Source organism: Tursiops truncatus, chromosome 8 (genome assembly GCF_011762595.2).
Source record: "Tursiops truncatus isolate mTurTru1 chromosome 8, mTurTru1.mat.Y, whole genome shotgun sequence".
In the NCBI taxonomy this organism is placed as follows: domain Eukaryota; kingdom Metazoa; phylum Chordata; class Mammalia; order Artiodactyla; family Delphinidae; genus Tursiops; species Tursiops truncatus.
Genome location: NC_047041.1, coordinates 67260812 through 67274213, shown reverse-complemented (window position 1 = coordinate 67274213; position 13402 = coordinate 67260812). Strand labels below are relative to the sequence as shown.

Genomic DNA, 13402 nt, shown 5'->3' with positions numbered 1-13402 from the left:
GCGGGGGAGCGAGGGAAGCCTATCGACATCTCTGGAATAGACTGCTCTACCCTGCGCCACCGCCTTCAAAGTCCCGCAGACTTCTCTGTAGATCGCCTAGCGGAAGTTTAGGCAGCGCTGCTCGGTCCGCGGGTTTTCAGGAGGCCGAAGCCAGCCTCGCGCCGGAACCATGGTGAGTTGGATTCCGAGCTCAGGCTGGGTTTGGGCAGAGGTCCGCTGGCTGGGGTTGGCGAGCCGCCTCGCCTGTCATCCTTAGAGCGGCCCGAGGCCACGGGCCATGGGAACCTTAGCCGAGTGGAGGGTTCAGGCAGTGATTCAGCATCTCCGGCCTGGCCGGGAGAGGGGAGGTCGGTAGTTGGTGTGGCCTTTTCCCGGGGTTTGTTTCGCTTTCCACCGGGCCTTGAACAGTACCTCCTCGGACTACTAGCCGAGTTCGCCCCTCAGTTTCCTTCAGTCGAGTAGATTCCAAGCGGTCCAGAGAGGCCCCTAGTGCTCTGTGTGGGAGAAAGGGAAAATGGGGACTTGAGATCTGCCTGTACTGCCAAGTGCGGACTTGACCTCAGGGTTTGGGTTCCTGGACCGCGTTCATTTTCCAGGTGGGTCCCTCTGTAATCTCTCCCTCAGAGCTCGATCAGAAAAGGCCCTTTTCAATCACTTTGTCCAGTCACCTAGTTTTACAAATGAGTGAACCGAAGCTGATAGAAGTGATGGAATCAGGGTTACAATATAGGGCTCAGGGCTTGCAGACCGATGTCTGCCATTCCAGCCTTCAGCTTGCTCACCACCATGATTAGTCTCCCAAGTACTGTGCTGGTGGACTTGTTTTAATACCGTCCTTAAAGCAGTAATGGGTCTGTCGCTGTGGCTATTTGTGTCCGCTTCTAACTTCCTGGTGACATTGTGTTCATTCATTCAGTACGAATGTTTCAGAGGCACTGTTTTAAGCACAGTGAAGGTTCAAAGATAAATCAGACATGTCCCTAATTGTAATATAAAGTAGAAAGGGACGTGTAGATAAAGAACTGGTGGGAGTATGTTTTGGGATTTGGGGAGGAAAGATGGAGAAGACTTTAGGAGGTAGACATTTGAGCTAGTTTAGGGAAAAGTAATGCTTTTGACCATTTATTAAGGTCTGGTATAAGGGAAGAGCATAAGCAAAGATAGAAAGGAAAGTGGACACATAGGAACTTTAGTAATTGACTGAACCTAAAGCGGGTGCTATGGACAGTGTTAGAATTGTAAGATGGGTTGGGAGCATAAGTCCCATCTAGATTTGCTCTCCCCTACCCAACTAGCTCTTTGTAAATGTAAAACTGGTTTGCAGCTGAGTACAGTAGTAATCTTCCAATGAGGTTGCAATAACAGTCTTTTGTTAATGGTAGATGAAAACAGATGGAAGAACATTTTTTAATGATAGATCTTGTTAAGATTTGGGATTTGTAATGTTCTCGTGTTAATAAGTCGTTTTTCATTTACTTTCAGTTTCGCAACCAGTATGACAATGATGTCACTGTTTGGAGCCCTCAGGTAAAATGTTTTATACTATTTCTATGAAGTGGTTTTTGGTGGCTGCAATGTGTTTAGAAACTTATGGGATTGTGGGCAGTGAGAAAATGGAATATAATCACTTTAGACTTTTCTGAAACCTAAATGTATCATAAAAGTAAGTTTCCTAGTTTTTTTGTTTGTTATTTATTTATTTATTTTGGCTGAGCTGGGTCCTAGTTGCGGCATGCAGGATCTTTTTAGTCGTGGCATGCAGACTCTTAGTTGCAGCACGCATGAAGGATCTAGTTCCCCGACCAGGGATCGAACCCGGGCCCCCTGCATTGGAGTTTTACCCACTGGACCATCAGGGAAGTCCCAGGTTTCCTAGTTTAACTATGTTCACCTGATTTTGGGGATCTCTAATTTTAAATATATAAGAGGGTCTTGTAAGATGACTCTAAGGTATGTTGGGTTTTTTTTTGTTTTAGGGCAGGATTCATCAAATTGAATACGCAATGGAAGCTGTCAAACAAGGTTCAGCCACAGTTGGTCTTAAATCAAAAACCCATGCAGTGTTGGTTGCGTTGAAGGTAAGTAAAGCAGTAAATATATCTTCTTCCTTTAGAAAACAACTGTCAAATGTAACTTTCACTATATAGATAATAAAATTGTAAACTTGTTTTTCTGTCTTAAATAATGTCTCTATTTAGAGAGCACAGTCAGAACTTGCAGCTCATCAGAAAAAAATTCTCCATGTTGATAACCATATTGGTATATCAATTGCGGGACTTACTGCTGATGCTAGATTGTTATGGTGAGTATGATCGTGGAAAACAAAAGAAACATCCCTTTGATTCATAATTGATTACATTTCTAGAAAAGATGCAGATATTTTAAGAAGTTGTCTGCCAGAGTGCTTATAAGTTAAGATCATGAATACCTTAATGGATTTGGAGTCAGTTACTAAGTATTCCATTTCTTGATCACTGCAGTATTAATAGAATTAATCATATTAATATTAACGCTTTTGAGAAGTCATTGAATAATGTGTTACTTGATAACTCAGTATATATTGTTTGATATCAGGTCTGAGAAGAGCTTGACACTTTTTTCAGGTTTCTAAGGATCAGCTGAACTACCCTTGCTTTCTTTAACACATCGGTATTCATTTGACATTTATTTTTTGCAAAGCTCAATACTGGGTACTGCAGGGTATACAAAAGTGAATCAGACATAGATCTCATCTTCTAGGAACTTAAAATCTAGTAGAATATCTGTAAGGTAGAAAGTGGAGGGTAACTGGTATATTTCTGTGAGAGACCAGAGGAGATAAAGATTATTTCTAGTTGAGGGGCATTGTGTAAATGAAGAGGTGGGGCTTTGGAATCACACAGTCTTTAGTCCCCACTTTTAGCACTTAGTCTGATATTGATTTAGTCACTTAAACTCTCAATGTTTTTAGTGTTTTTTCTAAGGTTACTGATAAATAGCCTAACATATAGAACACTTAACACAGTGACTTTTGTTGTGTGTGTTGGGAGGTGGGAGGTAGTTAGCCAAAAGTAATCTCTTAAGTCTGTGATTTAATTAGGAAAGAAGGAATATAAACACTAAGGGAAATAATAATGTTTAAAATTTTTAAGTTATCTGGCAAGCCCCCCTGCTCTCTTAGGCCAGCAGTATAGTGACGGCATTATTAGTGACGGTTTCTTTTAGCTGTTGAAAATGTAATGTATGTTGTGCCGTCAAACATTTTATTTAACCCAATCTGTCCAAAATATTGTCATGTCACAGGTAATCAGTATAAAAACTTTATTAATGAGATGTTTTACGTTGTTTTTTTGTACTAAGTCTTTGAAATTTCATGTATATTTTGTACTTATGGTACATCTCAATTCAGACTAGCCACTTTTTCAGTGCTCACTAGTCACATGTGATTAGTACCTGCCATATTGAGCAATGCAGTTTTAGACAGCCCTGGGAAATGGACTTAAACGAAAGTAGAGAACAAGTAGCTTGGTTCCTGCAGCCAACATTTGATCATCAGATGTGACATACACATAAACTAGACAAAGCAGCATGAAAGAAAAGTACATATCCATTTCTTGTTTATTCTCTTGGCTTTAATAGTTAGGCATGAATTTCCTTTTCCCCTGTGTTATACTTGCTTGAATCTTGTCAGGTTTAAGAGTGAGACTCAACAGTCTAGTGTCTGGTATCTCCTCTAGAGTGCTGCTTATGGATAGAAGTAACATTGGCAGGACATGTTAACAGTGCCATACTATGGATTCTATTTCTTGTATTTGTTCTATTGAGGAAATTTTCATCAGCTTTCAAGAAAAAAAGCACTGTCTTGTTGACAGTGGGAAGGGTAAGAGAAGAGACATTGCTCTTTTTCTCTTGCTCAGCCTTTTCTTCTCTATTCTATAAAGTGCTCTGAGACAAAGGTTATCTAGAACTAAGGAACATTTTAGTCATAAACATAGTAAGATTGTGAAAACTTTAAGGTTAGTCATTTAAAATTTAGAAGGAAGAGTTGGTATAAAAATGCATCCTTGTGGCCATGTCTTTGTGGTTCCCTTGTATGGATGTAATTCATGTAAATGTCTGGAAGAAAGCAAAAAGAAATGAAATTATTTAGAATAACTCTCTGCGATTTGAAATTACTAATTTTTCTTGTTTCTTTTTTAGTAATTTTATGCGCCAGGAGTGTTTGGATTCCAGATTTGTATTTGACAGACCTCTTCCTGTGTCTCGTCTTGTATCTCTAATTGGAAGCAGTATCCTTTTTATTTATGCATTTATTTTAGCATTTATGGATGTGGACTTTAAAGGGTTTTGATACTTTATCCTTATGTTACTTATTAGGAATATGATAATATATAACATGGGTAAGATTGTGAAAACTTTAAGGTTAGTCACTTTTCAATAGCGGAATGTTTAAAATTTTTAGGAGGAGAGTTGTAGGAAGTTTTACCATGGAAGAATGGGTCTAAATAAGAAATTGGGCTGCTCTTTTATCAGCCCTTATAGATAAGCAATTAATATTTTCCAGATACAGATAAGCCAAATTTCAGAAAAACTAAGCATCATTTTTAGAGGAGATTTAAAATTTTTTATTGGTGGTTCTAGATGTTTCCAAAAAATCCTTGCCCCTTATATCCGAAATGAATTAGATTCTTTACATCAGAGAAAGTCATTTTGGTAGCACTCACTTTGGATTTGGTGGATAGCCAAACATTTTTTTATAATAAGCCAAATAAATATTTCTTTTATTTTCTTCTTCTTGTGGTGGATTATGCAGCAGTTAAAAAACCAGAGTTCTTTGTTAATAATGTTTAATTTGAAAATAAAGATAGTACTTTATACCTTGTTAGAACATGCTCTTTAACTAGTTTAAGAAACTCAGATACCAACACAAAGATATGGCCGGAGACCATATGGTGTTGGGCTGCTTATTGCTGGTTATGATGTAAGTTCGTAGAGTATTGTTATATTTTAATGATTTTTTAAAAACTGACTAGAAGTTTTCTAATTTTTAGTTCAATCAAAGTGAAGAATTATGTAGTGTATTTTTCTTCTCTTTGTAGGATATGGGCCCTCACATTTTCCAAACTTGTCCATCTGCTAACTATTTTGACTGCAGAGCTATGTCCATTGGAGCCCGTTCTCAGTCAGCTCGTACTTACTTGGAGAGACATATGTCAGAGTTTATGGAGTGTAAGTGATTTTTTTTTCTTGTCCCCTCCAGTCTTTATGTAGTGAATAAATATAGTATTTTAAATGAAGAAAAATACCTGCTTTACAGAAAGAATTTTTAAAAAGATTAAACCCATGAAGTGTATATTATTTCTGTCACACATACTAGCTTTTACTTTCTCTGGCTACCACAGTAATTTGAATCATCAGTAGAACTTTTTCAAAATATAAGTATGTGTCCCTGACCTTGAAGATTCTTGATTCAGTTGGTCTGAAGAAAGTGTCCCCCAGCCAGAGTTGAGAGCTACTGTACTAGCTACCAGTTGTAAGTTCTGTTTACAACTTTTAGTTTTCTGAGATTCTTATTTTTAGCCACACAGACATTCTGCATTGAGTAGTCCATAAATAAATAAGAAGTCAGTGTAGCTGTGGGAGAGAAAGGTAAAAGATGTAAGGTGTGGTGATAGGGCAGGTTTTTGAGTAGTTTGCTTATGCAAGGCTCTTGGATTTTAACACATGCTTTTTATGCATCTATTGGGGTAATCATATGTTTTTTTTTTCCCCCTGTATTCTATGGTGGTGTATTGCATTGCTTTTGAACATTAAACCAGCTTTGCATTCCTGGGATAAATCCCTCTTGGTCATGGTGTATAATATAAATTTTATATATATATATATATATGTGTGTGTGTGTGTGTGTATATATATATATATATATATATATAATGTTTATATAAACATAAATGTTGCTGGATTCAGTTTGCTGGTATTTTGTTGAGGTTTTTTGTGTATATGTTCATAAGGGATATTAATCTGTAGTTTTACTTTCTTGTGGTATCCTTGTGTAATTTTGGCATCAGGGCCAAAACTACACAAGGATAGTTGTACTGGCCACATACAAGGAGTTGGAGGCTCCTTTTATAAAGAGCAAATACAGTGGTGAGCATTCCACAGAATACATTATATGAGACTTTGAGCTGTATCATTTGTGAATCAGTATTTTGATTTAACTTATAGCATAAGAAAAGGGTAAATTCAGTAACAAAAATCAATTATCCTCTCATTAAATAAAATAATAGCAATCTAATAATAGATTATTAAAAGATTATATGGCCAAACTTTAGACTTTCGGGTTTTTGTATTATGATGTATTTAGTATGTGACAAAAACCATGATTTCAGACTATACGGCTGACAAATAAAAGAAGCCTACCATGAAAATGGAATTAAGAAATAATTATTAATCTATTATATTTTAGGCAGTTTGAATGAACTGGTTAAGCATGGTCTGCGTGCCTTACGGGAGACACTTCCTGCAGAACAGGACCTAACTACAAAGGTAAATATCACATTTCCCAATTGTAGATACTAACATTACGGTTTAATCATTTATCACATGAATGTAAGTAATAGAGAAGTTTGTGTACTTACAGTTCTTCAATTTGCGAGTTGGTTGCCTTGGCTCATTCTCTCACTTTAAGATGTTCACTAAAAGGGACTGATTTTGAAATGATTTTTAAACATTTCTTTTTGGTATAAAGCAATAAAAGCAGTATGTCTGAGGTACAATATTCTTCATTTCTTCAAGAGGTAGGAATATCGTCATATTTTTAATTCAGTGAACAAATATGTACATTGAGCACTTACCACATGTAGGCAGTAGGCGTTGAGAATATATAGTGAACATAACAAACATCTTGGCATTTTTGGGACATACATCCAAGTGGGGGAAGAGAGACAGTATACCCACAAGTAAATTATATAGGATATTAGAAGGTGATAAATGCTATAGAAAAAATAAAACAGGTTAAGAGGAGTAAGAGTGACCAATAGGGTGTAAGAAGGAGGTGTGGTGGGTATAATTTAAAATAGAGTGGTCAGGGATGGCCTCACTGAGAAAGTGAAATTTGAGGGAAAGATCTAAAGGAGGTGAGTGAGTGAGCTATGCAGATGTCTAGATCAGTATTCTTCCAGGGAGTATAATTGCAAAGGCCTTGAGTCCAGAATGTCCCTAGTGTTTGAAGCAAGGAGGCCGGTAGTGTCAGAGTCAGTGATCAAGAGGAAGAGAAGGAATGAAGTCAGAGAGGTAATGGAGGCCAGATTGCGTATGTCCTATAAACCATTGTAGATGCTTTGGATTTTACTCCCAGTGGGCTGTTAGAGTTTGAACAGAGGAATACCATGGCTTGATTTAGGTTTTAAAAGAGTCATTCTGGTTGCCGTTCTGAGAACAGATTGTAGTGGGGACATGGGTGGAAATAGTTTCAAGGTTGTTATAGTAATTCAGGTGAGAGATTGTGGTGGATTAGAGCAGAGTCATAAGAGTTGGAGATGATGAGAAGTAGTTCAGTTTTGCTTATGTTTTGAAATTAGAACCAAAAAGGTTTGCTAACAAATTGGTTGTGGGGTGTGAGCTTAAAAAAATAAATCAGGGGCTTCCCTGGTGGCACAGTGGTTGAGAGTCCGCCTGCCAATGTAGGGGATGTGGGTTCGTGCCCCGGTCCGGGAAGATCCCACATGCCGCGGAGCGGCTAGGCCCGTGAGCCATGGCTGCTGAGCCTGCGCGTCCGGAGCCTGTGCTCTGCAATGGGAGAGGCCACAACAGTGAGAGGCCTGCGTACCGCAAAAAAATAAATAAATAAATAAAAATCAGGTTTTTGGCCCGATGAGAGGAAGGAGAGATTTATGATTTACTGAGATGGATAAGACAGTTAGAGAACAGGTTTTGGGGTAAGGTTGTGGAGGAAGATCAGGCGGTTAGTTTAGGACTTAACAGGATTTGAAATGCCTCTTGTTTGTCCATTTGGTGATAAAGAATAAACAGATATCAGATGTTCACCCCCTAGAGTTTGGTGGAGAATGGTCTATCCTAGAGTTACAAATGTTGGAGTCTTTGTGTAGAAATGGCATTTAGAGACTGGCCTGGATTAGATTTCTAAAAGAATCAAATAGTTAGACAAGAGGTTTGAAGACTTGGTTAAGGGCACTCTACCCTTTAGAGGTTGGGAAGTGAGTAGGAATCAGCAAAAAGGACTGAGAAAGGTGACGAGGAAGGTCGGAGGAAAACTTGGAAAATGAGGCATCCTTAAAAGCAAATGAAGAAACTGCAGTCATCCCTTGGAATCTGGGGAGGGATTTGTTCCAGTGCTCCCCCCCTTGGATACAAAATCTGCAGATGCTCAAGTCCCTTATATAAAACAGCATAGTATTTGCATCTTAACCTACACACATCCTCCTGTATACTTGAAATCATCTGTAGATTACTTATTATACCTAATACAATGTAAATGGCATGTAAATAGTTGTAATTGCAATGTAAACGCTATGTAAACAGTTGCCAGTGCGTAGCAAATTCAAGTTTTGCTTTTTGGAACTTTCTGGAATTTTTTTTTTCCCGAATATTTATTGTTTTGCTTTTTTTTTTTTTGCGGTACACGGGCCTCTCACTGTTGTGGCCTCTCCCGTTGCGGAGCACAGGCTCCAGATGCGCAGGCTCAGCGGCCATGGCTCACAGCGGCCTAGCTGCTCCGCGGCATGTGGGATCTTCCCGGACCCCTGCATCAGCAGGCGGACTCTCAACCACTGTGCCACCAGGGAAGCCCCCGAATATTTTTGATCCATGGTTGGTTGAATCTGAGGATGCAGAACCCACAGATAGAGGGGCCGACTGTCTTTCAAAGAGAAGAGAATGAAAAATTGCCAATAGACCATGGAAGATATGGACTGAGAATTAACCATTAGATTAGCAGTGATGTCTCTGGGACTTGACTAGACGATCTTAATGGAACGGTGGGGTAGAAGCCTGATAGGAAAGGAGTCAGGAGAAAATAAGAGGAGAGAAATTGGAGACAGCTCTTTGGAAGAGATTTTCTGTTGTGTGTCCAGAGAAATAGGGTGGTGGCTGGAAGGGAATGTAGTGAAAAAGTGGTTTTTTATTGTTTTGTTTTTTTAAGATGGGAGAGATTACAGCAGGTTTGCTGCATGGGTATAAGAATAATCCAGTATGAAGAAAAACATTTATATAAGATAAAAATGAGAAAAACTGCTAGACCAATTACCTTGAACATCACACAGGTGGAAAGGTAGGCCTTAGAGAGGAAATTGGGCTATTCATTCCCAGTAACAGGAAGGGAGAGAATCTAGGGACATAGATACAGGAGAGAGTGGATACTGTGGGAGCTTGTGAACATTCTCTTCCGATTGCTTCTATTTTCTCAGTGAAATAGGAGCAAGGTTTTAAGCTGGAAGGAGAATGGAGAATATTAGAAAGAGTTGTCCAGGGAAGGGGAGATTGAATGATCTAGGGACCCGTATAATACAACAACCACTAAAGGCCTCCTTGAGGTTAATGATCATTAACTAAAGTGAGATCAGTCAGCATATTATAAAATCCATTTTGTTATAATGAATGGATAATTAATATTTAATATGTCTATAAAGACTTTATAGCCTGCATAATCTTTTAAAACACTTTTTTCTATTATGAAAATAATATTCTTTCAAAAAATTAGGAAAGTACATTAAATTTTTTTAATTTGTTTAAAATACCTATAATACCATCACTCCAAGATGACTGTCTTTTAAAATTTGGGTATACAGTTGACTGTTGACATTTACAACTTGGAAAAGGTTGCTCAGGTATCTGGCTTCCTGATTTCACATTTTTACTGAATCATAGAGAATGCCCTATATATCCTTAATGCCTCAAGTTTTTGCTGAAATTTTAATCTTATAGGAGCTCTTTTGCACTGGTTAGCATTCACTGAACACTTTAAGAATTGCTTTTTAATTTTTCCATGTAGAACATAGTTCCAATCTCCTAAATTCAACACTTTAGAACCCAAAATTTATTTCCCTAAGAACTATCATGTCTTAACTTACACATGAAACAAATTAGATTATTTCTTAGAAGTTAGGGTTACTTCCTAGCAAAGCGGTTTGTTCCCTCACACTGGTCTTTGCATTCCCATTATGAACAAAGTTGCAAATTTCTAGGTGACATAGACCTTAGGAATTATTCATGATTATCAAAAGTGAATATTAGGAACTTCCCTGATGGTTCAGCAGTTAAGACTCCGTGCTCCCAATGCAGGGGGCCTGGGTTCGATCCCTGGTCAGGGAACTAAATCCCACATGTCGCAACTGAGACCTGGCGCAGCCAAATAAATAAATAATTTTTAAAAAAAGTGAATATTAAATCTGCAAATTACAAAAGTTTACTAGTTTTCTTCTTCCTTTTTTCCCCAAGTATTTTTTAAGTCTCATTCAAGTGCTATATAAATTTTTACTCTGCTTTTTTCCATGCAACATTTTATCATAAGCGTTTTTCCAACCTAAATTCTCTTGAGTTTTAATTTTTACCTTTTTTATTTTCCCCTCAGAATGTTTCCATTGGAATTGTTGGTAAAGACTTGGAGTTTACGATTTATGATGATGATGATGTGTCTCCATTCCTGGAAGGTCTTGAAGAAAGACCACAGAGAAAGACACAGGTATATAACTAATTATAAGCAAGAGACTTCAGTTCTATTGTTCCTACCATGACTGTGTAAATCTACCACTTTTGTCTTTAATTATTGAGATAGGCTCATAATTCATGTGGCAGTGGGAAAACTAAGAACTGACTAAAGTAAAATACTGAGGGGTCAGTGATCTCCATAAAACACAAAAAGGGTGATTTGGTTACCTATTGCAGTTTCTCACTTCTGTGGGTTGATGGGCTCAGCTAGATAGTTCTTCTGCTCATCTCATTTGGGGTCTCTCAAACGTTCCAGTCAGTTGAGGGAGTGGGGCTGGAACATCCAAGATGGCTTTACTCACGTGTCTTCTTTACTCATACTTGCTAGGTATCTTAGAGGGACAGCTAGATGGCTGGGACCTCTGCTAGGATCGCTGGGCCTCTGTCCACGTAGTCTCAGGGCCTCTCCTTCACCAGAGTATCTCTAGCAGGGTAGCAGCTCAGAGGTTGCAAAAGTTCAAAAACTGAGAAGTGCAAGCTGCCAGGCATTCTTAAGGCTGAGGCCCAGGGCTGGCACAGCATCACTTCTGTACATTCTGTTGGTTAAAACAAGTCATAGGGCCAGCCAAGATCCTACCAGAGTGGGGACTGAGAGAAAATTCATTGGGGACCAGCTTGGGAAACTAAGTTGGCTCTTCACAAATATTGAGAAAAGGATCAAGAAGTATTGGTGAATCTCAGGTTAAATACTAGCCTTTTTTTGTTGAATGTTTAGAGTACACATTTGCTTTTGTAGATGCTTTTTTGATAGCTGTGTAATTGGAAAAAAAAGGGTCATGAATTTCTTCTACAGCATGAATTTTTTTTTAACATGTTGGTATTTGGAGGAGCAAGATTTGCATTATTTAACTGCTATTGGTAAGAACCAGCACTGTTGGGAAGAGTGCAGTGGAGTACCATACAACTGCTTTGTTTGAAAATATTTTTGCTGTGTTCATTAGTGCTAAAGAGGAAAAGAATGTCTAAAATGTGCCAGTATTTTAAGGCTAGTAGTGATAATAAAAGGAAAGCCTTTAGTCTTGATCAAGACAAATTACGATGAAACGCTGGAATTGTTCAGTGATGCTTAGGTTTTCAGAACTGTAAAATTGTATCTATTTTTTTAAAACCCTTTGTTCAGAAATTTTAATAGGGCAGTGAACCAAAATTGAGTATCCAAAATGTCTCCTCACTCCTTTTCTCATAAATTTTTTTTTATAACGCAATGTTTATGATTAAAAGTATATATTGGTCAAGTGTTCTTTTTACATATTTTCTTTTTTCTTCCTCTCTTAAGCCTACTCAACCTGCTGATGAACCTGCAGAAAAGGCTGATGAACCAATGGAACATTAAATGATAAACCAGTCTATATATGTATTATCATACATGTAAGAATGCAGGAACACGTATTGATGACAATAACCTATACTTTGAACCAAAAGATGCAGAATGGTGGAATGGTATGTTTTAGGAATCAGTCCAGATGTGAGTTTTTTCCAAGCAACTTCACCAAAACCATATAATGGGGTGCATTTTCTTTAAGAGCGTCTCTATAATCATTTTCTAGAAAGTATAGTTATCTGAACTAACGTTTTTATATGAAGAACATATTGTCTTTGTGGTTTTAAAGACAACTGTGAAATAAAATTGTTTCACCTGCTGATGTATTGGTGTTTTGCTTTTTAAGCAGCTTCAACTTTAAATAGTAGTCTGAGATTACAGCTGTGTCGTCATCATGTGTGGTCACCATGTTTGCCAAATTAAATTGCCTTATTTTTAGTGACAGGAAAAATATTACCTCTTATCTATAACAGCCTTATACTAATGCCCCAGTGTATGGACTGGCTGCATGAGAATCCATGGAGATTTGGTCCAGAATACAAATTTTAGGGTTCAACCCTGGAGATTCTGATTAAAACCTAAGAAACTACCACTTTCTAACAATAGTAGTAGGAAGTTTAACATAGGAACGATTTTTCTTTCCAACCAGCAGGTGGCACTAGTGATATCTCTGGTCTGGTCTCAGTGTAGGGAATTTTTGCAAAAATAGCAAAAGGGAAATTTAATCCCAAGCTATCATTTCCTCTTATCCCGCCCAGCCCTACTTCAGCATAATCTTTAGGCTGCCTTCCATTATTCCTATGAACTGTGTATGTAAATATTGCAGTACAATTTTTATCTTAGATCATGCAAAATGAAATTAGAGGAAATCTGTTTTAAAAAACAAAGCCGGTAATCAAGAATTTTGCTGCTAAGAAGCCTAGAAGAATTATTTTCTTTTCTGAGATTCATATCTTTCTAGAGAGGAGCAGTTTGTTTATAGATAGGGAACTTGGATTTTTGACCTAATTCTACTAATTAGCCGCTATTGGCTTTGAGCAATTTACTTAGCCCTCCCTTAGGGAAATCCTTTGGAGAATTATTGTGAAGGTTAAGTGGGAAAATTTATGTGAAACTTAGTAGGTTTAAATCTCTGTGTGACTTCTTGAAAGGAGAGTGGTAAGAGAAATTGGCAACCTTGTTGAAGGAATGACCTCTGACTAAATACAGGAATGTGGAGATGTTTGTCTCCACTCTGGAATCAGCCTCAAGAGTCTGCCATTTGAGCTTGCCATGAGGCCACCAGTACCATTTGACCTACAATGTAGTCGCATCAAGGATATGTAACTCACAAACACAAAACAATGAAAGAGGGAGTCCTCCTACCTGCCTTCAGAC

General features: G+C 38.0%; 1 protein-coding gene across 1 annotated transcript; it reads left to right on the top strand.

The window, feature by feature from the left end:
• The first annotated feature begins 59 nt into the window (after positions 1-59).
• PSMA1 (proteasome 20S subunit alpha 1) lies at positions 60-12347 on the top strand. Its single transcript, XM_019948453.3, has 10 exons — positions 60-172; positions 1483-1527; positions 1977-2078; positions 2199-2302; positions 4180-4268; positions 4890-4960; positions 5079-5208; positions 6446-6525; positions 10568-10678; positions 11981-12347. The coding sequence occupies exons 1-10, from the start codon at positions 170-172 to the stop codon at positions 12035-12037; spliced, it is 792 nt and encodes a 263-aa protein (XP_019804012.1). The 5' UTR covers positions 60-169; the 3' UTR covers positions 12038-12347.
• Positions 12348-13402: the final 1055 nt, after the last annotated feature.